Genomic DNA, 26149 nt, shown 5'->3' on the forward strand with positions numbered 1-26149 from the left:
ACTTTTATTTTTTATATGTTTGTTTGGGGGTGGGTAGGGGGGAAGACTCTCTTTTTAAAAGGTGGGAAAAATAACCAAGTGGTAAAAGTAGTACCTAGTGAACTGTCAACTTATCTTACAAAAACGTACAATAAAATAACAGCATCGTGTGTGTTGTAGATACTTGAAATCCCTTCCTGGGGATTATGGATTTAATGGAGATTTATAATAAGCATAATTCCATGCCTTATTGAAAAATTATTTTTGAAAAAATGCTGTAATTCATTAGTCTAAGAAAAGATTCTCAAAAAAAACGAAAAAAAAAAAAAAAAAAAAAAAAAAAAAACTGGAAGAGAAATAAAAAAAAATTAAAAAATAAAAATGCACAGGCACAAAATGCACAATCCTTGTAATTGAGAAATATTTTTTTTTTCCTAATCGCAGTAGTTATTTTTGCGCATAAATATAACATTTATAAATTTACAGCGCAGGAAAATAAAAAAATAAAATAAAAAATAAAAAGTACTCTCTCTAAACAACGAACAATTAGGAAAAATGGGTGGGGGAAAAAAAAAAAGGATAATTAAAGTAGATCCCCAATTCTTTCTGTTTCGAGTTCTCCCTAATGCTATCTTTTCACATGCATTTTATTTTCACATTTTTAATTCTTTTTTGCAATTTCTCAAAATTTCCCATCTTGCTTTTAGGCAACGGAGGAAGGGCATTCCTCAAATAACACAATTTCTCAAATATCATTCTTCCAAAAAGGAAGAAGAGAAAAAAAAAAAAAAAAAAAAAGTTAACCCATTTAAAATTACACATTCGGAAAAACATTATGTGTAGTTAGGTGTGCAATTATCACAAAAAATAGATTACTTCTTCAATATCGTACACTTTAAGGGAAGGGGAGGGGAAAAAAAAATAATAAATAATAAAAGAAAAAATGGACAGGTATTATAAATTCTCAGCGAAAATAATACCAAATATTTAAAAAAAAAAAAAAAATTAATAATAGCAAGAAAAAGTATAAATATATAACGAAATCATACTACAACTAATAAATACAGTTATTTTGAATAATTCATTCCTGCATTCTCCAACCACAAGGCATATTAAAGAACTTTCATTCTGTTCACATATTTGCAACGATTAATGCTCACCTTCATTTTACACCCCCCCCCCCCCCCCCGAACGTTTAGGAAAAAGCCTAAAATACCACCTTCATCATATTTAATATTTTGTAATGCTGAACGGGAAAACGTAAGGCACCTTCTACTGGAGAAGTCTGAAAACAAGGCAACGGTAAAAATGGCATATTATGAACAATTATAAGGAATAAAAATCTTGACATGTGAATGAAGTTACACGAACGAGTATTCAATGATTCTGGGTATCCATATCAATCTCCATAGATCCATTAGGGAATTTCACTCCCATTTTTGCTCATATTTGTACATTTTTTTTTTTTTTTTTTTTTTTTTTTTTTCTTCCGCCTTATAAAGATTAGAATAACAGATATTCAAAAGGAACTGAGCAACAAATGGAAAAACTTACCTGAGGAGGAGAGGAAGGTTAATTACACAAATGAGTTATAAAAAAAAAAACTTGTAAAAAAAATAATAATAATAAAATATCCTTATAGTCTACATACATTTCATACCATATTCTTTTATTCACCATAGTTCTATGATGAGCAGTCACAACTTCTGAAAATAAAATATAACGAAGAACTTCTAGAATGGGTAAAATAAATACAACCAAGAAGACATGGTGAAAATGGACACATGGTGTTATGGCATCATGTCATCTTCACAAAGTGTGATAACTCATTCGACATGAAAACAAACCCCACCAAAAAAAAGAAAAAAAAAAAACGAATTAATATATTACACGAGTCACCAGTTGTACCAATTTCATGATAATTTCTCCCACTTAATTACTTAGCAAAAATCTGGAAATGCAGACGCATTAGGAGATATGTTAGAGAAAAAGAAACAATTGCTATTTTTTTTTCTTTTTTTTTTACTCCATCTCATCTCATTATTGATGTATATATTTTTCAAATTATACAAAAGTATAGAATATGTAACGTATTCTAAAAAGGAGTTTTTTTTTTTTTTTTTTTTATTTATTCTATCTCATACACATTACAGCTATCTAAATAGTACATCTAAATTTCCACTTGTAAAAATCCAGAAGATTATGCATTTAAATAGCAACTGCAGAAAGGTATAAAAATCATGTAGATGATTGAATATGTGAACGACTCCGTAGTTATGGATGATTTCTTTCTTTAATAAATAAAACTTCAACACTATTCAGATCTCATATACGTGTTTTATCTTTTTTTTTTTCTTTCTTTTTTCAGATAAACAATGAGGCCACTAATGTTCTCCAAAAGGCTATGGTTAGATGAAATATCCCAAAAGAAACACACATAAACAAATAAAATACTTAAGCAAATGCTTGTTTTACACACTTTGAATTTTTCAGGCACTTATGCTTATTCTGCATACACACCTTATAACCTTTCCACAGATAATGTTCTTAATTGAACTAATGAACAAAACCATTGAATATAAAAATGAAAAGAATACCTCAAGATATGTAACATCGCTTGATATAAGTTAAAAACGAAAAAGTTTTTCATTCTATTTAATTTATAAGGATGCATTTTTTTCTCAATTTTGCAACTGCATGCATGAGCGCTTGCGTGAGATGCTATGTACCACTTATTCATGATTGGCTTGCACCAATGCGTGTACACATAAGCATATACATAATCATGTAAACATATATGTGCTTAAACCTATGTTCACACATCACCTTCACACCCACTCTTTCAGTATGGTGCATAAAAAGAGAAGGCATAAAATATAAATTTCTTGAAGGTTTTAAAAGAAAATGCATTTTTGTAACATTTAGTTGAACCAACATGCAGATTTTACAATTTCAAATTATCACGAACTTTTTACATGTTCTATATATACATGTATATCAGACATTATGCCAAATGTTTTTTCTTCTTTTGTTTTTTCCCACTTTATATTGTGTATAGATTGCTTATATCTACTGAAGGATCAAAGCACAAGTGCATTTTTCGTTGAGGAAGAAGAAAATGACGGTAAGAGGATAATCGAATATATATTTCTTTTCTTTTTTTTTTTTTTTTTTTTTTTTTTTTTTTTAGCATGTACATTTTAAATATTTAGCAAAAAATAGAAAGAGTGTAGTTGATGGAAAATGTAATTTTCATTCTCAAATATGAATAGCATCTTTTTGTTTTTTTTTTTTTTTTGACCTCCAAAAGCGAAAAAATGTAAAAATATAAAAATTGAAAAGTGATAAGCTAGTATTTTTTCTTTTTTCTTCTCTTTTTTTTTTTTTTTTTTTTTTTTTTTTTTTTTCCCCCACCCAATCCTTTTTGGTTATTTAAATTTTTTTTTTTTTTTTTTTTTTTTTTTTTTTTTTTTTTTTTTTTTAGCATGTACATTTTAAATATTTAGCAAAAAATAGAAAGAGTGTAGTTGATGGAAAATGTAATTTTCATTCTCAAATATGAATAGCATCTTTTTGGTTTCTCTTTTTTTTTGCACTCCAAAATTTACGTCCAAGTTTCACCATTTCATTACATCTATCTGAAAACTCTCCCTCCTTATTAAAAGAATCCTTATTTGATTTATGCGAAGAAGACAAGAAAGAATACAATTACGACGTTGAAGAAAAGCAACTAAGCAAGATGAAAAAAAAAGCACAAGTAAATAGGGGTCGTGAAAAAATTGGGGAAAATAAAAATATATATGCTGACATAACAACATATTTTAAAAAGATATAATATGAAATTGAATTAGAAAAATTTATTGGACAGAAGAACAAGCATTTAATGGCTTATATTTTATTTCTCATATTTCATTTCTTACTTTCCATTTATTATATTACATTTTTTATGTTTTATTCTGTAATTTGTAAAACATGCTTTTTTTTTTTTCTTTTTTTTTTTTCTTTTTTTTTTTTTTTTTTTTTTAAAATAAAAATTTATTAAAAAAAAAAAAAAAAAAAAAAAAAAAAAAAAAAAAAAAAAACCATTTTTCGAAGAAAAAAAAACATAAAAAATTGTTTTATTTTTTTTAAAAGGTTTGTAAAAAAGAATGAAAAAAAAAAAAAAAAAAAAAAAAAAAAAAAAGGCATAAAATGTAAGTTATTTCATATATGCGATATAAAAATTTGTGCAACGAGCACATACATAGATATCTTCATAAAAGATAGATTACGCACATAGATTGCTATAAAAAATACAAGAAAACAGAACTTCTTAGAGGGTACATCATTAAAGGAGCACAATGAAATGTTGCTCATAAACGAAATATGCCAAACGGTGGGTATTACTTGGGGAAAAACGAAATATCAAACCAAGAACAGTTCCCCTATGAACATCCCCAACATACATGTAATAACATTAGGTTTGTAGATTTTTCTCTCACTTATTATCAATATTTAAAAAAGCAAAGATTTTCTTTTTTGTTCTTTCAATTTTTTCTAATACTTTTAAAGGAAAGGAAAAAAGATTTGTGTTTTTTCTTCCCCTGAATTGGACAATAGGAAACATTATAATTTAGGCCAAACAAGGTGACGGGGGGGGGCGTAAAAGAATTCCAAGTTGAAATGCAAAAGGAAAAGAAAACAACAGAAAAGCCAAAAAAGAAAGAAAAAAAAAAAAAAAAAAAAAAGAGATAATACAACGATTTAGAAACATATAGACACACGACATAACAACGCACGAACATTCGTTAATGGCATCTGCCAGAATTTCATCCATTGCAGCTAATAACGAGTAATATTTATCTCAGCCAATTGCGTGTAAAGATGGGGATAGAAGAGAGGAAGAAAAGAATTGCATTTATAGATACAGATTATTACATAATAAATTACAAGAGCACAATAACTACATATATACAAAATATATGCAACAATCTACTTAGTGAAAAAGATGATTCATCAGATGAAGCAAGTAACGATTGGAATATCAAAAAGAGGAAAAAAATTATCTGTATTTTTATGCTCAATATATTCCTTAATAATATGCATAGGAATTTGAATATTTTTGCACACCTACATGACATTTTAATAAAATATCACCATCTAATGGTGCAGAGCAAAACAATAAGAACGTGCTATCATAATGGAAAAATAAAAAGTGAGAATGACAATATGAACGGATCGAAATGTGACGAAACGAACGAAACAACCCAAGGAAATGGAATATTTCAAAAAAGACAGAAAGAAGAAAGATGGGAGGAAACGGAAATTCCTATGAAATTACACATAGGAAAAAATGAGGAACAAGCTAATGGGGAATGTTGTAATCCGGAAGAGAAGGTTCAGAAAAACGGAAGTAATGGGGAGGATATTAGCCAGTTCTTGCATAACATGATAGAAGATAAAAACTACGTCAACATGGACAATGTAGCTGAATCTAAACTCTGTTTTTTGAGCATAAAAAACAAAGAAATAAATGCAAGGTCAACTTTAGAATCGTTAAGTAATATGCAGAATACGGTAAGATTTGCGTGTGCATCTGAATTTAGTATAAGTTCGAAAAATGGTGGAACAATACTTTCTCAAATGGATAAAGGGGTCATTAACGACGAGGGAGATATAAATGGCAATCATCTGTGCAGTAATAATTTAGACAGGAATAACAACAGCATCACTAACCAGACCTCCATCCACTGGATCGACATGGAAGGACATGAAAATATTGGAGAGGAAGGATGTTTGGAGGATCCGTATGATGAATCATTCGATGAATCGCAAGGGAGTACGTACCGATATAGCAACTCCTCGCCAGTGTGCTCAACTCCTAAGCAGTTTTTAATAAATTACAGTAATACAAGTGTAAAAGTAAAAAGCTTTGACAATCTAATGCATATGGAAAATATTATAGAGAGAAAAAAAAAAAAAAAGAACGACAAGGGAGATTATTGGAAAGAGCTCGAAAATATGTATAGAATTATTGTATTGTCTAAATTACACGTAGGAGTATACAATTTTTTAACATTTTTAAAAAAAAAAAATTTTTTTTTTGTATTTTATAGTTCAAATAAAAAATTAACAGATTTGTTATTCAAATATTTTAAAATTACAAAGAATTTTAAAAATTGTTCTACGGTAATTGACGAATTTGAGAAATTGAAAATTTTTATAAATTCTGATAGTAATGTTTTCATATTTAGTAACAGAGCATGTTTTATAAATTCGGCAAAAAAAGAAGGATATTTTAAAGTAGTAGGAGGAAAAAAAAATCCATTCATGACAACAAGTTGCGATGATATCAACTGGGATGTGCTAATAGAAAATGATAATATTAATTCAATTACTTCCGACTATGTTTCGAATAAATATAACGATGTTGTATATCCATTTGTGCGTAACTGTAATTTAACTGAAGATGTTTTGTCCTGGCGAATTTTTTATATTTTCAAAAAATATTTATACATGCATGGAAAAGTGGTAAAGGGATTTGGAAGAGGTAGTAAATATTTAAACATACCAACCGCTAATATTGCATATTCCAATGTAATATCAACTGATATTATGCCTGGTATCTATTTTGGCATATCAATGTTAAAAAAAAAAATTTACAAAACGGTCGTATCAATTGGGTATAACCCATTTTTTGAAAACAAACACATAACTATAGAAGCCTTTTTATACTATAAGACGAATAATTTATTTTACAATGAGGATATTCATTTAATTATTATTGGTATTTTACGAAGTGAGAGTAATTTTTCCCACTTTTCACACCTAATTCATGCGATTCAGTATGACTGTGAACTAACGCGTATAATACTCAACATGCTTCAGAATGATTACCAACTTGTACAGTGTAGGAATTACCTGGAATCCTTGTAGTGTCATGTTCTAAAAGTGTAAAAATTATAGAGAAGTTTTATCGCACGTGCAATTTCAACTCATACATTATTGCATCATCCAGCGTGAGATATGTACATACATACGTATCCATTAATAAAAAAAAAATAATAATAATATAACTCCTTGTGCTTAGCAGAGCTGTCAAACGATTACTCTTTTTTAAATTTTGCAATATATATATCCATTGGTGTGTGCACTGAAAATATATATATGTATATGTATATACAAATAGTTCTACACCAAGTTAACTATTTTTATTACTTCATCTATTCCGTCGTTTTATTGAAGAACTCTTTTTCAAGTGACAGCATTTACATGTATATATATTGTACGCAGCGACACAACATGCGTAAATTGTTACCATTGTTTTATTTTGTAACTTTTTTTTTTTTTTTTTTTTTTCTTTCTCCACCCCGTCGTAATATGTTTCTACCGATTACCTTTCTCAAATTGCTTTATATATATTAATAAATTTTGTAAGTTATCACATTCTTTGTTTTTTCTGTAACATTAACACTTGCATACGAGTGTACGCAAGGAGAATCATCCCTGAGTATGTTTCCAAATAACCATGAATTAAAGTGTAACATGTAATATGCACATATATATAATATATATATATGTACAATTGGGGTTACGCTAAATTGTCATTAGGCGTAGAAATGGGAAGCTAAAAATAGGCCTTCTTAAAAATGCCATAATGAAAAATTCAAAAATATGACAGTCAAATTTTTTCAAGTCAAATTTGGCGGAACTTCAAAAAAGAACGCAATCTAGGTTTGAGTCCTGTTTAGAGGAAAATTACTTCAATACGATTAAAGCCCTTTCACATTTTTTTCCATTTGGACATTTGTTATTTTTCTCAAATCGTTAACCTCAATTTTGCTAAAAATTCGTAAATTACAAATGTCCCTTGTTAATGTTAATTTGTTTATCTTTTAGTTTGGCTTTATGTTTTTTTTTTTTCTTTTTTTTTTCTCTTACCCCCTCCCACTCTTCATTCTGTATCTATATATATGCATATACACAAAATGAAGAAGGCAAAAAATAAAAATATGTTATATATTTTTTTACAAATGAAATATTTCCTATTTTACCTTATTTAGAATGCAAGTTATTTATTTTTTTTTTTTTTTGTGTTTTCCATTCGTTGTTCCCTAAATTGAACTTAAATTCAGGGTGAGAAAAAAAAAAAAAAATAGTGGTAAATTCATCGAAAAAAAAATAGTCGTAAAAACTTATCGGGAACGCCATCACACTGCCTTCGAATCCAATATTAAAATTTCCAATTTGCAACTATACATCGTGTTGTTATAGCCTTTTTTTTTTTTTTTTTTTTTTTTTTTTTTTTCATTATTCCCCCTTCTGAACTGAATTAAGAGAATAAAACAAAATTATATTGCATTTTTGTTTCTCCCTTGTGGAAATTAAAATAAGGAACCATGAAAAAACCAATGAGCACATAAAACCACGTTGCATTCCCCTTTTCGTAGCTCTTTTATTTTGTTTTTATTTTTTCGAAAATTTTAAACATAAACAAAAAAATGCATTACGCAATTATAGTGGAAGAAGGACATATATCTATCACCAATTTTAGGATGCCATATATATATGCAGTTTGAAGGGGAATGCATTTTTTTATTTTTAAATATTTTGTTCACCTGCAACAGCTACGTTTAATGATACGTAGAAATTGCCAGTTTTGCAAATTTTCCCACTTCGTGTTTTTCTTGTTTTTTACGCCAAGAACAACATTTTTACTTGGGCGTACCAACCCGAAGCAATACTTGCATAAATCTGAATCATCAACTTGTTGACAAATTTTGAAGGACCAGAAAAAAATAAAAATAAATAAATGAAATAATATAAACGTAGAAAAATTGACAATTTGGAAAACATTCAAATTGAAATTGGTTTTACATAATTATGACCTACGAATGTTAACCAAAGGGGAGGGGGGAGGATACTTCTCCAATTGGTATCATGTGAAACCTCACTGAACCATTTAAACAGTGGAAATCCTCGCACATTGTTCTATAAATACACTAGTTAATTTTTATAAATCGACTTATTAAATTAAGGCTGAAATGAGAATTACAATTCATAAAAATAAACATATTGCAAAGGGACACTCATGTTCATACCCCACATATCGATATACAAATATTTCAATTATAAATGTTTCTATGGTTGTTTCCGCTTGGTTATGAGGATTACACAACGTATAAGTGAGACTATTAGAATCTGTTTATTAATAAGGTATTTTTTTTTTTTTTTTTTTTTTTTTATTGTATTAGTAAAAGCATTGAGATAGTGTTAAATACTTTTTTGTTATCGAAATCTACATTCTTTGGAAGACGTATTATTGAACATGCTAAGCAAACAGCTGAATGACCTGCGTGTGCAGAAGCAGGTCCAAATATTTGAAGATAAAAATATAGATAAGTTAACGAGAAGCAAATACAACTTATTTAGGAATGTATATAGAAACATCATTGTGTCTCCTGCCCATATCGAATCCGTTAGAAGTTGTCTGAACAAGTTAGTAGATATAAACAAATCCTTCAAGAACTTTGAAAAATTATTCTGTCTAGAGGAAAATGATGTTTTTCATAGTTTTTATAACCAAGGAGAAGAAGTACAAGAAAAGAAAATTCAGCATAATAAGATCCAGAATGGTGGGGAAATTCAAAACATGCTCAACATTTATACTGAAATGGACCACCAATTGGATACCGAAGTATATTTGAAACACAGAGAATTTTTGACACAAGAAGAAGAAAATATAATTTTGAAAGAAATAAAATCATTTCTAAAATTATGTTCCATTTATTCAAACAGAAAAGAAGTAAAAATTTTAATCGAATTTTTAATATATAAATACGAGATAAATGTAAAATGTAGTCAGGATATTTTATTGTGCATTTTACCAAACCTGTTTTTAGCTCATCTGAGAAATATCTTAGAGATTCTTTATATAGAAAAAGATTCTCCTTTCTTTTTCATAAATAATTACAAGCACGATAGGTTAAAAAATGTTGACAAATCCATTTTTATTCAACACATAAAGAGGAACATATCGATATATAAAATCCTTTTCGAGTATGTATCTGGATTGATATATAGTTATGGTTTCACGACAACAAATCTGATATTCAATAATGCAAAAGTAGCAATGCCAGAGAGTGTAAATGCAGAACCCATTTCGTACATACACTTCTTCATATCAGTTACAGAAGATATTGTTAATAGCTACATCGATATTCCAGCCCAATTTATTGAATTTTATTGCAACATATTTTTGACTCTAATACAAAAATGTAAGAATTCCTTTGATATGATAAAATCTGAACAAAGAAAAGGAGGAGAAAATCACAATTCAGTGAACCAAAATGTATTTGAATATATGTCTATTTTTCAAATTTATTATTGTGCAGAATTTTTAGAAAAGATTTTGAAAATATTTGAATATGCCATTGATAAATGTAAGAAAGAATTCAATTTCGAATTTTTAAAAATTAAAATTTTTACCTTTTTTGATAAAGATTTTTTTTCAATAGTAGAAGAAGAAGCAAGCATCACCATAAATAACATGTATCCATATTCCAATTTTATGAAATGTCTAATTATTTTGTTAAATATAATTTCTAAAAATGGAAATAAAATATCTTTCTTCAATTTTACTAAAGATGAATTAACAAGAAACAGGACACTTCCAAACACTAGAGCTATATCAGAAGACGAAGTAAACGAAAAGGTTATTCATTGTATAATCAACTTTGTAAAAGAAAATAAAAAAAATTGTTTTCATAATAAAATAAATGAAATTATACAAAATGGAGAGACACTACAAAATTTTATGAGCCTTCTTTATAAACTTAATAATGTGTACGAAATTACTGATAATTTAATAAAAATTGTATTAGCAAAAAGTTATGCGTTAAAACTAAATTGGTTCCTCATAGAGAAGATTTTTATCTGTACCTCTCAAAGTAAACAAAATTATATATTTAACATAATTGTAATCATAAATTTGATATCATTTTATATTTTTTTAATTAAGTCAAGGGAAAATGAATTAGATGTAGAAGTTTTAAGCAGTGAAAAATTGAAAAGAAACACAGAATCGTTACAAGTGATTAAAGCAATAGAAACAATTCTTGAAAAATTATCCCCCAGCAATGTATCTAGCACTACTGCTGTAATACAGAAGGCACACTACTACGAAATTGTTAAATTTTTTCTAGAAGAAAATAATCAACTTTTTAAAAAAAAAATAATTCTCTTTGAATTATACAGCAAAATAGATGAGCGTTTGCTAAAATTGATTAACATGCTTAATACCAAGATTGATCAAATCACCATTTTTAACTCCCTTATTCAGAACAAGGTGAATTTGAATGATTCAGAAGTGATTGAATGCTCAGTCAAAGCCATTAAGTATATGTATGATAACCGACCCCGAATGAAGAACAGAAAAGAGAGTACTCAGAATGGGAGAGTACATCAGGTGGATGTGATACGCATATCTAACACAGCTGAGTTGGCTGAGTTGGCTGAATTGGCTGAATTGACTGAGACGGCCGAGAGGAGCAAAATGGATGAATACGAAAAAATAATTTTGGGTAATGGCAGAATCTGCTATAGGAAGGGAGAAGGATCACACGAAGAATTCTCCGTAGGAACAATAAAAAAAGGAATGAATTTTTCCAAATCAAAGAGAAATATAGAATGTCTTTATGCAAGAGTATTATATCAATTGAAACAAAATAAAATTCAGTTCATCGACTACCTAAAAAAGTACGAAAAAGAGTTATTATATTTTTTTCCATCGAGAAAATTTTTGTATCGGATATTATTTGATGCATTCACAGAATTAAAATACCAAAATTTTTGTGAAATAGATAATGAAAGAAACAAAATATTTCTGAAGTTTTATATGAAATTGTTTATAATAAAATTGCAGAAATTGGAAATTAAAAATAAAACAAAATTGAGAACAGATAAATTTTTTAAAAAATTTATCAATGTCAATTTTTCTTTTTTTTTTATTATTTATGACTACTTAACTAACAACCACATGTATCCAAACAATTCTTTCTTTTCTCGAAATATTTTATCGAATAGTCTTAAATTAATAGAAATGTTTTTAATTCATTTATCTAAATTGAAAAATTTCCAGTGCTACAAATTTGAGGAGTTTTTCCAAATGCAAATGAAACAGTTTTCTTCTGAAAGTATTAATAATGTAATAAAGCACAGCACACCATTTAGACCGCTCATTTTGTGTAGAATTGTGCACCACTTATCTTCAAAAGTGAACATAGACAACTGCTTATGTATAGATATGACAGAGGATGGTAATGTGATGGATGCTATTTCGCACAGAAAAAAAAACGTAAAGACATTTCTTTTAAGGGTTATAAAATACATATTCAATTATTTGGAGGATATTAAATCCGTGAAGAATGAATTGATTAGCGGAATTTACAACAATATAGAAGAATCAATTCAAAACATGATATTACAATTTAGTAAATTAGATTCATCTTTGACATTTTTCCTTTATTGTAAATATTTAAACACATTTTTTTTGAGCGATGCATATATAAAGTTTTTGCTGAAGACATTAGACCTATTCTTTTGCATATTTAAAATAGAAAAGGTTAAAAAGTATATAAAAGATAAAAATATTTGTGAGACAATTATTGTTGAATTATTTAGAATGAAATTAAATATATTTAAAAATATAAATGTTACATCATATTATCAATCATTTATGTTATCCATTATGCTGATTATATTTCCAAATATATCAAATTCATACCGTTATGCATCCATGCTTAACGAAACAAAAAGAAAATGTCATCATGAAAATTTTGTTATTGATTATTTTGTTATAAATAAATTATTTGAAAAAAGCGAAGGAAAGAAATATGAGGGTATTTTTCATTTATTGGACAAAGGTCAGGATGCTGATCCTAATGAAACAAAGAATTCCTCTCTCCAAGGAAATATAAGCGATACAAATAATGCACTAAACAATGAGAATAATACAGAATGTGATACTAAAAATGTTAACACTCTGGAGGATAGCACAAAAAACCAGGAAAAAGTAATCCCATTTGATGAATACACCCTTAGACACCTTTTTATAAAGCATAAAAAGTCAAATAAACTTAAAATTAATTATACTTATTATGAAGAAAGGAAATATTATTTGTTTATTTTTGCCTATCTAAGTAGACCATTTTTTGATTTACTTTTATCAAACTTTCATAACTTTTATCATAAGAATTGTATACATGGAGAATTTTGGAATGTTACTGTTATAGGAGCCTTTCTGAGAAGAATTATGCAAAGAAATTCGTATCCCTACAAAATTACAAAGATATATAAGTTCTTATTAGCCTCTAAAGGTGATGCATCAGTGGAAAAAAAAAAATTATTTCTCTTCCTTCACTTGGTTGATTTTTATGTAAATGTTTTGGAAAATGCCAAGGACAAAAGGGGAAGATTAGGAAGAGGGAAAGGGAGAAGTGAAAACAAACAAAAAGACAAAAACTACACCAGAGAAGGTAATACAGAATTTACAATTAATGGAAGCAATGGTGATTCGAATGGCGTGAGAAATACTATTGATAAAGGCAAAACAATCTATAAGAACGATATGAATCCAGAGAACATGGTTGACAGTCACACATCATCACTCCAAGAGAAGGAGGAAGATTACGTGTCAGAAAAACTACTTAAAAAAGTGAATTCTCAAAATTTTGTTATTAGAGGTAATCCAGATTTGAAAGAATTAGGTAGTAAGAAAAAAGTAAAAAAAATTAAATATAAAAATATATTGAACGAAGAAGGGGAAAAAAGGGACAAGGCTTTTTTTCAAAATTTAAAAGGATTTTTTAAATATCATGAAAATCTGTTTGAGAATTCATATTTTAATAAAGAAGTAGAAATAAAATCCTTATGTGAATCGATAATTCAGCATATAATAAATTATAAAGACACTTGTTTAACTGTTCAGTTATTATGTATTAAAAACTTTTCCACTAGTTGTTTATTTAATAAAAATTTACAGTTATACATAGAAAAAATAGATATAGCTAATTTGATGTTATTTAAAAAATTATTTTCAAATAAATCTCATCATGATTATCATTCAATTTTACTCATGTGTAAGAGTGTAAGGAGCATAAAAGAGAGAAGCAAAATATTACTATTCATCGATGAACAAATGGTAAGCGGAAGGAGGGAAAAAAAAGGCCTCTTTATAAATCACATGACAATTGTTAAAATTGTAAATATTTTATCAGATAAGATTGATCAAAACGAACGTAATAATATAGACAATGATAGTGGCAGTGCACACGTAGACGTGTTGTATACAGAATTTGTTGAAAGTCATATAAGAATATTTAAAAAAATTTCCAGTTATGCACAAATAAATGAAATTATGTTTTTAAAATTAATAAAATACATAACTAATATATGTATCCTTTTATATGAAATACCACAACTAGTAGCACACCATTTTTCTCTAATTAAAAATAATTTCCTATTCGAAATTATCACCTTTTTTGAAAAAAATGTTTTTTATTTTCGTGAAGATATAACTTCCCATTTGAAGCCCCTAGCTTCAATTTTGGATAAAATGATTAAAAGGAAAATATTGCTTTATGTAAATTTTAGAAAAAAAAATGCTTTAACAAAAAGTGGAAATAATGTCACCATTAACCAGGAGAAAGTAAATCGGTCAGACGTTGACTTGATTCTACAAAATAATGATCCCAGTAATGATGTAATTATCTCGCATAAGAACAAAATAGACAATTTAGAATCGTCCTGTGTATTATCATCTGTATCGGATGCGTCCACAAAGAAGGGCCAAGGTAAAGAGATGGAAAAAGTAAAAGAAGTTACTATCGAATGTGAATTGAAAGAACAGAATAGAATTTCACAGGTTCTTAACAAAGGTGTAGATTTTAGGAATGGTGCATTAAAGTTACAGTTAAATGAAATAGATGATGACATGGATATGCATTATCAATTACACACATTTGCATACATATGCACATTTATTAATCATATGTTTAAGAATGAAATAAATATAGAGCATTTCACAGTTATAACCAATAATTTAATTTTCGTCTTTAACAAAAATTATACTTCTTATGTTATAGCAATCTGCCTTATAAATTTAATCATAAAAATAAAATTAGAAAAGTTGTATGCTTGTAAAAATTATTTGTTAGAAATTTGTTATGTCTACTTTACAAATGACATAGATTATTGTATCAGTAACCATTTGTTGCTACTTCTATCATTGTACTTATGTCCTCATGATTTAGAGAAAGATGAACTAGTAGAACAGGATACACAACATAAATTTTTCGTAACTCTTGTATCCTCTATGGGGAATCATTCCACAAACCAAAACTGTATCTCTGATGGGATTCAAAACTTTCAGCTGAAAGAATCTGAAGTAGATCTTAATAGAATTTATCCAGAATATATATTGTCCAAACTGAAATATCTCAAACCACATTTAAAAAAAGTAAAAAATAATCAGAATCTGTGCCTCAAAATAATTTCTCTCATATCAATAATTAACACACTTAACAAAAACACAATAAAGTCAATATCATATTTTGTATACATTATGACACTTCAAAATTTTATACTCTGTTTTTGTTTTGCTCGAGACAAAGCACTTAATAAAAAACTGAATATCTTGTTTAAAAAATTCTCATTTAGAAACACGGATACATTTATATGGTCGTACGTTTTGAATAATTTCAAAATGGTTCTTCATGATGTCTCCCAGGTGGTTCCTATGGAGAAATCAATGACTCTGATGAACTCGGGAAACATTTCGAAAAGTTCAAAAATAATCAAACCCAGTGAGCAGCACTTTGAAAATCTGTTTCTGTGCAAATTCTTGCATCATCTAAATAAGCTTAAGGATTACATGAAATTTGAAGAAGGATATAAAACATACTTGAAATGTAAGGAAAAATTAAATAACATGGATAGGAATCTCAATGAGAATGTCATGCAAAATGATAAACATTTTCTTTTAGATATTTTTAATGATCTTTTAAGAAACGAAATATATGATGAAAATGAAATCAGAAACATTATGAACAAACAACTTTTTAACTTTTACGAGTATTTAATAAATAAACTGTTATTTCTAAATTATACAAAATCACCAAACCTATTTAAAGAAATTATAGTATTTATTAATCAGAAACTAAATAATGGAATTGATACAAAACATATTTTTGATGCTATTATGTATTTTCTATATAATAAAAAAAATGAAAAAAACATCGGACCTTTGAGTGAAATGTACATATATAACATGTTTAATAAAGCATTATACAAAATATATGTGGATAATTCTACAAAAATTTCTATCATATCAAAGATTAACGAAATTTTGAAGACACTACTTCAACAATGTTACAAAATTGTACAAGATGAAAGAAATAGTAGATGGAATGATGAAGCCTTTGTTGATACAGAATTAACGAATGAAATGCAGCTCACTCATGAAAATGAAGAACTCATTGCCCTTAACGAGAAAAAATTCCAAAGCAGAGGAGGTGGTAGTCATAAAGTTAATGCTACTTCTAAAAGGGATGAAATTGTTGAAAAGATGAAAAGGAAAAAAACATTATACAATGAAATGGATATGATAAACGATGAATACAGAAAATATAGTGACCAACACATAGGTAGGTTGAATAAAGGTGTGGAACGGCTAGAAACGAGCATGTCTTTGGATGGACGTAACATTAATTGTGTTAATGAGATTTTAACATACAAAGAAACCTATCTGTCTGATGCAGATTCGATTGATTTATATTGCACCATTGATGTTAATCATGTAAGTAAAGAGACAGGCAACAAAGAAATTAGTAATGTAGTTAGAAATACACAATTTCAGATGCATCAAATTCGTCACATAAAGTATATAAACAAGTTGAAGGATTTAAGTCGTATTTTCTTCCTTGATATTTACCCATTTAATACAATACTGAAATGCATATCATCGATACTAATTAATTTCCCGCTATTCACAAAAAAACACGTGATTCAGTTATTTCGAGTTTTATTTTTAAAAAATAATAAATATATTGTAATTAATGAAAAAAATATTTTAAAAAATAATTTTTACAATTTAATCAAAGATAATAAACTTAAGCATATCAGTAAAATTATTACGAATCCTTTAAAAAAATTAAACATATATCATTTATTTTTTATATTTTCAAATAACCACGTAGAACTTTGTTTAAAATATGTAGTCAGATATTTTAAAAAAAATTATCTAAACGTTATTGATATATGTACAATACATGGATACAATGAATCTGTCGTTTTGAATCATTCTCTATTTGTTTATCAACATTTAGTCATTTTTCAAAACACTACTCTTGCTAGTACAAGTACAAAGAAAGGAAGATTCCATTTAGAGTTAAAACTTTTACTCTGCATTTTAAAATCCTATGTTAAAAATTGTCGAAATTATATTACTATGCTGTTTGAGAAATATGGTGAAAAGATATCAAAATTAGACGGGGAAATTTTCTTTTGTTACAATGCCAATTCTGATTCAGCGAAATATCATCCCATTGTAAATAATTCAGAAAATCAACTATCTGTAGATTTAAGAATAGAAGAACAAAATATTGTGACATCCTTAGTTTACACCTCAACCAAATTGAAAATGTCATCTTTGGGAAATCTCTTTGATCAACTAGTTGAATCATTTGAGCATGAAAAGAATGTTGAATCCAACTCGACAAACCTATTGCATAACTACCAAGTAGTGTATGAGAGGAGAATATATTTTCTCTACCTCTACAGACTGTATCAGAATTTTGGATCTGTACTAAATGAAAAGAACAAATATCTGTTTGACCTCTTGAACAATATCAAATTTACGCTCATTTCATGTCATACAAGTTGTTGCAAATTCGGTTCTACTGATGTGGATAGAAGAGGAATGGGAAAAGTTGGAGAAGTAGTGGAAGAAGCAGATGAAGAAGAGACTGTCAACAATGCATCTGACCAAGATAATAAAAATTATGACATCGAATATAACACCAGCAATGGAGGAACGAAAAGAAGGAAGGTTAAAAAATTTATTTTAAAAAACAAATGGTATTGGTTTGATCTAGGTTACTGTACACTATTATGTCTTTATGAAATTTTAAAAAATGAAAAAAAAAACCAAAAAAATTTTACCCCCATATATTATCAAACCTGTTTCGATCATGTCATAAATTGTTTTGATTTATTTGCATATCTACCAAGAATACATATAAATGATGATTTTAAAAATACAATTAACGAAGGTGTCATATGGCATAGCGAAAAATTAGACATGAAAATTGCCTCTATTACACTTTTAGACATTTTAAAATTAATTCTCGTTGAACTATATTCCTTATATATTAATGAACCTGAAAAAATTCAAATTATGACTATGAGACTTTCATTAAAAAATGAAAATAACAACACAAGTTACAATGTTACCTTGTCCATATTATTAACACTGAAATATATTTATGAAACTATTGGATATAAGGAATTATTATTTTCAGTTACAGATTTATATCAGTTATTTTCGGAACTTAACGACCACCCAGATGACGAAATTGAATTCTTGACAAAGCAATGGTTTGCCGCGATAAGCAAATACTCTGCAGATGGCTGATCAATGACGATGAATCAACACTTCAAACTACATCTTAATTTCCACCCCTCGCTTGTGTTAATATGTACATATATGCACAGATTCAAACATTCAAGCACGCTCTGTATTGGGGTAGCTCGGTGCAATATAACATTTATACGTACACCAAAATTATACATTCATCTGTTCTCTCAAGGAAGACATATCTGGACGAATAGAGAGATTATATCCATATCCACCACCCCCTTGTTGAGTAGCTATATAGTAGTTATGCATGATAAAGAGCAGAGAAATTTTTTATGCTCCTGTGAATTTTGAACAATTTTTTTAGAAAAAATAAAAAAATATATTGCAACTCTTTATTAAGGAAAAAGGAGAAAGGATTACTTTTTTCAAAAAAAACAGCCAACACATTTATTGTGCATGAAGACGTATTTACTTATGCATAGCACGGCCACCTAGTTGTTACGTTAGAAGAAGGCATAGCTATTTTCATGCTACCAAGGCAAAAGTATGGATTAGAAAAAAAAGGGAGGAAAAAAAGAAATGAAAAGAAAAACGAATAAAGAAAAACAGGAAAAGAAAAAAATAAACAAAATTATGTACATTCATATGGAATCCCCGAATATTTTTTTTTTTTTTTTTTTTCATACCATATACCTGCTCTTTTCCTCTCATACATAAAATTTCTTACAATTTTTAAATTATCAAGAATGAAATAGTGCCGTGTTTTAGTTCTTCTGATTTTGTTCGCCTTGCATTTATGTAGCTTCACACACCAGTAAACTGGATACACAACACATATGCAATATGTACACAGGTTATATATATTATTTATTTACCCGTACTTCTACAAGTTCACGTAGCATATTTTTACATACCTACCTTCCCCACCATCTCCCATGCATTATTCACATATCATCGAAAAATTTTACCTAACCATAAAATTACTTATTGCGAATTAATAAAAAGAACTTGTGCAAAAATTAAAATATTTAAAAAATTCAGTATTAAAAGGTTTCATTTTCACGACACAAGTCAAATGTGCAAAGAAAAGGCCTACTCCTTCAACATTTGAAGGGATTATCACTTGAGAATTAAAGTAAAAAGGTTTATTACGACATCCTTTCTCTTATAAAATAAAAATAACAATTTTTCCGTTTTTGAGTTTTTTTTTATTATTTTATTTTTTTTTTTTTCTTCCTTTTTTTGCATTTTTAATGTAAACTTATTTACAAATAAAGGTAGTAATAATTAAGTATTACCAGTTAACCTTTTTATACTATTTTACCGTCTTGGTTACGTTTCATATATATAATTTTACAAAATACTTTGGGAGCTTAAAAGCAACATATTTATATCTATCAAAATGGGAATTCTAGAGGTAGGCATAAAACTGAGCTATTTTTCTCTATTCATTTTTATATATTTATAACTATGGACATAATGTAATGGCTACATTATTTTTTATTACCTTTTTTTTATTTTATTTTTTTTTTATTTTTAAAGAAAATTAAAGAGATAGAGGCCGAGATGGCCAGAACCCAAAAGAACAAGGCAACTGAGGTAATGTATTTTTTGTCTATGTATACCTTATGTATTCCTCACTTCTTTCTTTTTCCCTCGTTTTGTATACTCCCTTTCATTGTCCCTATAACCCCTTTGAAGTACCAATCGAAGACTTTTCTATGTCCTAAATTGTATGCCCTTTTTTTTTTTTTTTATTTTAGTATCACTTAGGTCAACTAAAAGCTAAATTAGCCAAATACCGGTATATTACATGAACGTACATATAAATGGGTCCAATGGGTATTCACATTTATGTTACAATATCTTAAGACACTCCCGTTCCTTAATTTACTTTGCCATGAATACGAACCCGTGCAATACTCCTCCTTGTGGTTGTGTTATAACCATATTTTTCTCTCCACTGGATTAAGCCGATGCAACAATTTGATGTATATATTTTTCATTAACACTTTTTTATATCCTTAGGTCACAGCTTCTTGAAGCTCCAAAGGGAGGAAAGAAAGGGGAGGGATTCGATGTACAACGGTTAAAATGACATGAAAAGAAAATATAAAAAATAATAAAAAAAAAAAGAACATAATAAATAAGTAAACAAATGAATAAACAAATGAATAAACAAGTGATTAAACAAATGAGTAAAAAAAGGCGTAATTAATATTCATATGTGTCCCTCGCTATCCTTTTTGCAATTCTTAGACAAGGCGATGCAAGAATATGCTTAATCGGGTTTCCCTCAGTGGGAAAATCTACACTTTTATCAAAAATAACCAATACAACGTCAGAGATAGCTGACTATGAATTTACCACCTTAACGTGCAAGCCAGGTACGATTCCCTCAACTATCAGCTTAGATTAGGAGAGCATAGCTGCTGATATATCAGCTTATTCATAGTCTGTATTAGAATGTCACACACTCCTATTATTATAATCATGACTGCGTATGTTTCTCTGTAGGAATAATAAGCTACAAAGACTCAAAAATTCAGCTTCTTGATTTACCTGGGATCATTCAAGGGGCTTCAGAAGGGCGTGGAAGGGGGAGACAAGTGCGAAAAAATAAAATATATATGTATATATTATATATATATACATCTCTATTTATGGAAAATGGAAAAATACTATATCATAACGTCATTGACAAGTTTGTTTTCTTGTCCTTACTGTTTATAGGTAATAGCTGTTGCAAAGTCGTGTGACATGATTATGATGATTCTAGACGCAACAAGGGATAATAGTCAAAAAATAAAATTAGAAAAGTAATTTTTTTTTTTTTTTTTTTTTCGAAATCTTACTTAAGTATAGCATATGACATACCTAAGGGCAAATTAAAATTATTTGTTACCCTTTTTTTAGTGAACTTAAAACAGTGGGCATACGAATAAATCAAGAGCCTCAAAGGGTATGCATGAAAATAAAGCGGAGAAAAAAAAAAATAAAAAGCAAGAAATGATTTATAGTATTTATATGTTATGCTACAATATGTTTCTTCTAAAAACCTAACTTATTCGAAGACATTATTACAAATTTCTCGATTAATTCTTCATTAATGTTATGTATATATATATATATATATATATGTACATTTTAATTTTTATAGATCACATTAACAAGAAAGAAGACCGGAGGTGTTGTCATAAATAGCACGGTCCCATTAACCAAGGTAAGCACCTTGAATATTAGGTCCTCTGTCATTTCACCTTGTCTATTCGTAAACATGGTTACTAGGAAATTTGGTGATATGTATACGTATGTAAATATGTTGAACCTCCATTATAATTATTCCACTCGCTGCATCGTCTTTGAATATATTTTTCAGTTGGATAATAAACTTATAATGAGCATACTTCATCAGTATAAAATACACAATTGCAACTTGTTATTTAATGAAGATGCAACGGTAAGAAATGAAAATGTAGAAATTGCACACAATGTGCTAACAATTCGTAATTTAAATACTCTTTTTCATTTTTCATTTTCATACAATTTTTTTTTTCTTTTTTTTTTCTTTTTTTAAATACTTAGGTTGATGATCTCATTGACATTATTGAGGGAAACAGAAAATACATAAAGTGCATTTATGTGTACAACAAAATTGATATGCTTCCTTTGGAGGAAATTAACAACATTGCTTCAGGGTAAGAGGAAAGAATATATCTTTCGTTCTTTCATATATAGCGATTTACATACATGTATTCTTATATTACTTACATAGGTATATATATATATATATATATGTCCATATAAGTTTCCATATTATTGTGTGTAAACAAAATGTAGCTCCTATATTAATCCGTTTTCATGTGCACATTTGACACAACTTTTCATCGTAGCGAAAATACTGTTGTGATAAGCAGCAGCAAGTCATGGAACTTGGATGTTTTGAAAGAATATATATTTCAAAAATTGGAAATTATTCGCGTGTATACCAAAGTTCGCAAGGAAAAACCTGACTTTACGAATCCTATCACGTTAACTAGACAGAGGGGTAAGAGACAAAGACAAGGAATCTAAAAGAAAAAAAAAATATATAAAAAATCGTGGGGAAAGATCATATTGAAAAATGTAGAAACCTGCCCCTAAACGATGGAAAAAGTTATATTATTTTTTTCTCCTTTTCTTTTTTTACGATTCAACGATTGAAGACTTTTTCCTAATGATCAAGTCCTTTTTGACCTATGTTTATTCTACTCATATTTTTAAACGCCAAATTTCATTTTTTTTTTTTTTTTTTTTTTTTTTTTTTTCCATTTCTGTAGGTAGTCAAACTGTAGAAGCTGTGCTTAATCAAATTCATAAAGTAAAATTCTGCAAAATCAATAATTGTAACTACGTCTTGTACTCATTTACCTTCTTAGTAGCGTGATAACATTGATATTTATCAATGTTATACATTTATTTTATAGGACATGATTAAGGATTTTAAATTTGCACTTGTTTGGGGAAGAAGCACGAAGCACAATCCCCAGAGAGTTGATTTACGTATGTCAGAAATTAGTTTACATACATTTTCAAGCATTGTTTTTTATTTGTATATACAGTGCCTCGAAAGGTTCTTCATGTATATGTGCATTTATGTAACCATGCACAAACGTGTGTATATTTACTTGTTTTTTTTTTTTTTTTTTTTTTAAATCAGATCACAAATTAGCTGATGAAGATGTTATTCAGATTGCGAAAAATGGCTAGCTTGGAAAAAAAAAAAAAAAAAAAAAAGAACGAACCAACGAGCGAACAGCTTTTATTATTATTTACTTATTATTATTATTTTTTTAATATTCCCAATTTTATGTCATTGTTTCAATTCAAACTATTTGTAATGATGTATCCATATGTGCTAAGAATAATTTGCTCTTGGCAATCATTTTAATAGGCTTTTTTTGTAAGACAATATTTGAATATAAATATTCTTTTTCTTTTATTTTTTGCTGTTTAAATGTATATATGTATAAGGTTTGCATAGGTATACTTATTGTTTATACAAGCATTAACCCATGGCTAAAAAAATTATACTAATTTTTGCTTTTTTTTTTCTTTATTTTTCCCCATTTCAACTTTTTAAAACCAATACATTTTATGGATAGCAAAAAAAAAAAAAAAAAAAAAAAAATAAAGTAAAATAAAAGGGTTTTTATTTTTTTTTTATTAAAAAATTGAATAGGAGTTTTGCTGAAGTTTTAAATACACATTAAAAATGATAGAGGGGTAGGAAGCTCGTTAAATACTTTACTGTTCGTACACAGATGACATGTGTGTGCAAAATGTATATTTGTGCCTATATGTATTCGCTTTCATCCATTTATCCTTTTTTACTAATTTTTTTTTTAATTTTTTTTAATTTTCACAAATTTTTTCTAATTTTTACTCGTTCTTATACACATACGTGCACACGCGTCAGACGATACACTTTTTACACGTCCTGTAAATCTAGGTCTATGCAATCAGTGCACTAGCTGTGCTGGACTGATATTTCCAGTTAGATGGTAACAACTTTTTTCTTTTATAGTATCTCGAGATTCTATGAATTTTCGATTCGGTTAAAATTAATCGGAATTTGCAATCCTTATCCTTTTTATTTTTTTCAAGGTGCTTTCTCATGGACACAGCCTTTTTAATTAAAAAATATAAATCTTCAGGAATCGTTGTGGCAACACCATGGGCTCTTAATATTCTAAGGATTTTATTTCCTGTAACAGCTTTCACTTGAGGTATTCCATAATTATCTCTTAAAGTTGCACCAATTTGAGATGGAGTTTGTCCTTTCTTTGCTAATTTAATTATCGCGTCTTCAATTTCTGACGGCTTCTGTTTCAACCAACTTGGTTGTTTCCTTTTATATGGAATGGTTGAGCTTGATATACCTTTTCCCTTACCGTACATGCGACCCATTGTGTTTATCTATAAAAAAAATAAAATAAAATAAAATAAGTACGAGTATATGTGACGTGTATAAGTTACTATATACCCTTTTAAACTCTTATATCAAAAGTTTCTCCATGCATAATGCAAAATTTTCACCAAAATCACGTTTATAAGGTTAACGAATTTATGTATCTAATATGTTCATGGGATGCAATATGTCCCCATATGTTCATCTCTCAAATTAACATTATAAATCCATTAAAAAAAAAAAAAAAAAAGGCAACAGAAAAAGCAAAACACAACTTTGATTTATTTACTTCAAAAAATTATTCTCCATATAAACAAAAATGCTAGGATAATTCCGTTTTCATTCGAAATTATATGTACATTTAGTATACATGTGTATAATGTGAAAATATAAACATTCTAAGCACTTATGGTTCATGTGTTTATTACAACATATGTTTAGGCATTTACGTACAGCTGATGGTTGGAAGCTATATTGCACTGTAAAATATTGTATATTCGTAGCTATATATTTACATAAGTATATAAAAATGTATATAACATTTCACAGAGGTGTTGTTTTTAAACACATTTTGTGTTCTTACCTTAATGGTTTGAAAAATGGTTGGTTAAGGTTTTATTATAATGAATATATTTATCTAAAAAAGCCTTACTTGATTCTCCTTTTTGCTCATGAAATGTTCACACCTTTTTTTTTCTGTTTTTTCTTTTTCTTAACGGTATTTCTTTTAAGAAATTAAATTCTTTGTGCTGCGCGGGGATATATTTCTTTTGTAATTTATGGAAGAATTAATGAACTAAACCAAATTGTATAATGTACATGTAAACATACATACAAACATACATATATACATATATACTATATATGTTCTTTCTTATTTTTCATCATCATTTTTTTTTATAAATTTTTTGTATCTTCTAAAATATTATCCACTTTCTTTTGAGTACGAGGAAAAATATTATCAATATATTTTTTTACTTCTTTTTTTCTTTTCTGTACATGTTGGCAATTATATGTACATACAATAGCTGTAGTAAATTGGTATATATTATATATGTACATAAAAAGTGGATTCCATCAAAAGTGATGGGGAAGGGTATCGGGTAAAAACTAGTAATGCCCCCTATTATAATAGGTAGTAGTGCATATTATATTTATTCGCCCAAGTACATATGTAATGTATGTAATATTATATATGTTATGTACGCGAGTACTTATATGTGACTTATTTTCATAAACGCCTTTGGCAGTAGTGCTGATTTGAATATTTCAGAAATGTGACGCCTTCGGATTGCTATTACTCCCAGTTGCACTTCTTACAACCAGATGATATGCGAAAGAGTAGCATTATTTGGAGTTCTTATGATTTATATAATTTTTCTTTCTTTGTTGCTTTTTTGCTTATGTGCATTTTTTTTTTTTTTTTTTTTTTTTTACGTACCTGTGGAGAGGGACCTAGGGGTACAAGTGCACTTAGCTGGTTGATTCAAAATTATGTAAGTAAAGTATATCCTCAAAATATGGGCACAATATATAAATTTTAAAAAAAAAAAAAAAAGAACATTAATTTTTATTCTTTCTTTGGCTTTATAATTTTCATCACA

General features: G+C 28.0%; 5 protein-coding genes across 5 annotated transcripts; 4 read left to right on the forward strand and 1 right to left on the reverse strand.

Moving 5' to 3' along the window:
* Nucleotides 1-922: 922 nt before the first annotated feature.
* PGO_111130 (high mobility group protein B4) lies at nt 923-3814 on the forward strand (the record flags this gene model as incomplete). The annotated part of the gene is made up of 11 exons (XM_028688452.1): nt 923-930; nt 1179-1281; nt 1506-1550; nt 1662-1721; nt 1924-1958; nt 2133-2208; nt 2348-2386; nt 2518-2605; nt 2826-2870; nt 3038-3103; nt 3645-3814. 11 exons carry the CDS (start codon nt 923-925, stop codon nt 3812-3814), a joined length of 735 nt encoding a protein of 244 aa, XP_028544253.1.
* Nucleotides 3815-4842: 1028 nt separating this feature from the next.
* Nucleotides 4843-6894, forward strand: PGO_111140 (hypothetical protein, conserved; the record flags this gene model as incomplete). Its single annotated transcript, XM_028688453.1, has 1 exon — nt 4843-6894. The coding sequence occupies one exon, from the start codon at nt 4843-4845 to the stop codon at nt 6892-6894; it is 2052 nt and encodes a 683-aa protein (XP_028544254.1).
* Nucleotides 6895-9286: 2392 nt separating this feature from the next.
* PGO_111150 (hypothetical protein) lies at nt 9287-18649 on the forward strand (the record flags this gene model as incomplete). Its single annotated transcript, XM_028688454.1, has 1 exon — nt 9287-18649. The coding sequence occupies one exon, from the start codon at nt 9287-9289 to the stop codon at nt 18647-18649; it is 9363 nt and encodes a 3120-aa protein (XP_028544255.1).
* Nucleotides 18650-19997: 1348 nt separating this feature from the next.
* PGO_111160 (GTP-binding protein) lies at nt 19998-23344 on the forward strand (the record flags this gene model as incomplete). Its single annotated transcript, XM_028688455.1, has 15 exons — nt 19998-20012; nt 20138-20194; nt 20359-20399; nt 20624-20683; nt 20855-20982; nt 21113-21204; nt 21329-21414; nt 21512-21557; nt 21756-21818; nt 21975-22055; nt 22181-22293; nt 22489-22643; nt 22915-22955; nt 23062-23137; nt 23295-23344. The coding sequence occupies 15 exons, from the start codon at nt 19998-20000 to the stop codon at nt 23342-23344; spliced, it is 1104 nt and encodes a 367-aa protein (XP_028544256.1).
* Nucleotides 23345-24088: 744 nt separating this feature from the next.
* Nucleotides 24089-24544, reverse strand: PGO_111170 (40S ribosomal protein S15; the record flags this gene model as incomplete). Its single annotated transcript, XM_028688456.1, has 1 exon — nt 24089-24544. One exon carries the CDS (start codon nt 24542-24544, stop codon nt 24089-24091), a length of 456 nt encoding a protein of 151 aa, XP_028544257.1.
* Nucleotides 24545-26149: the final 1605 nt, after the last annotated feature.

This window comes from Plasmodium gonderi (genome assembly GCF_002157705.1).
Source record: "Plasmodium gonderi DNA, contig: Chr11, whole genome shotgun sequence".
In the NCBI taxonomy this organism is placed as follows: Eukaryota; Apicomplexa; class Aconoidasida; order Haemosporida; family Plasmodiidae; genus Plasmodium; species Plasmodium gonderi.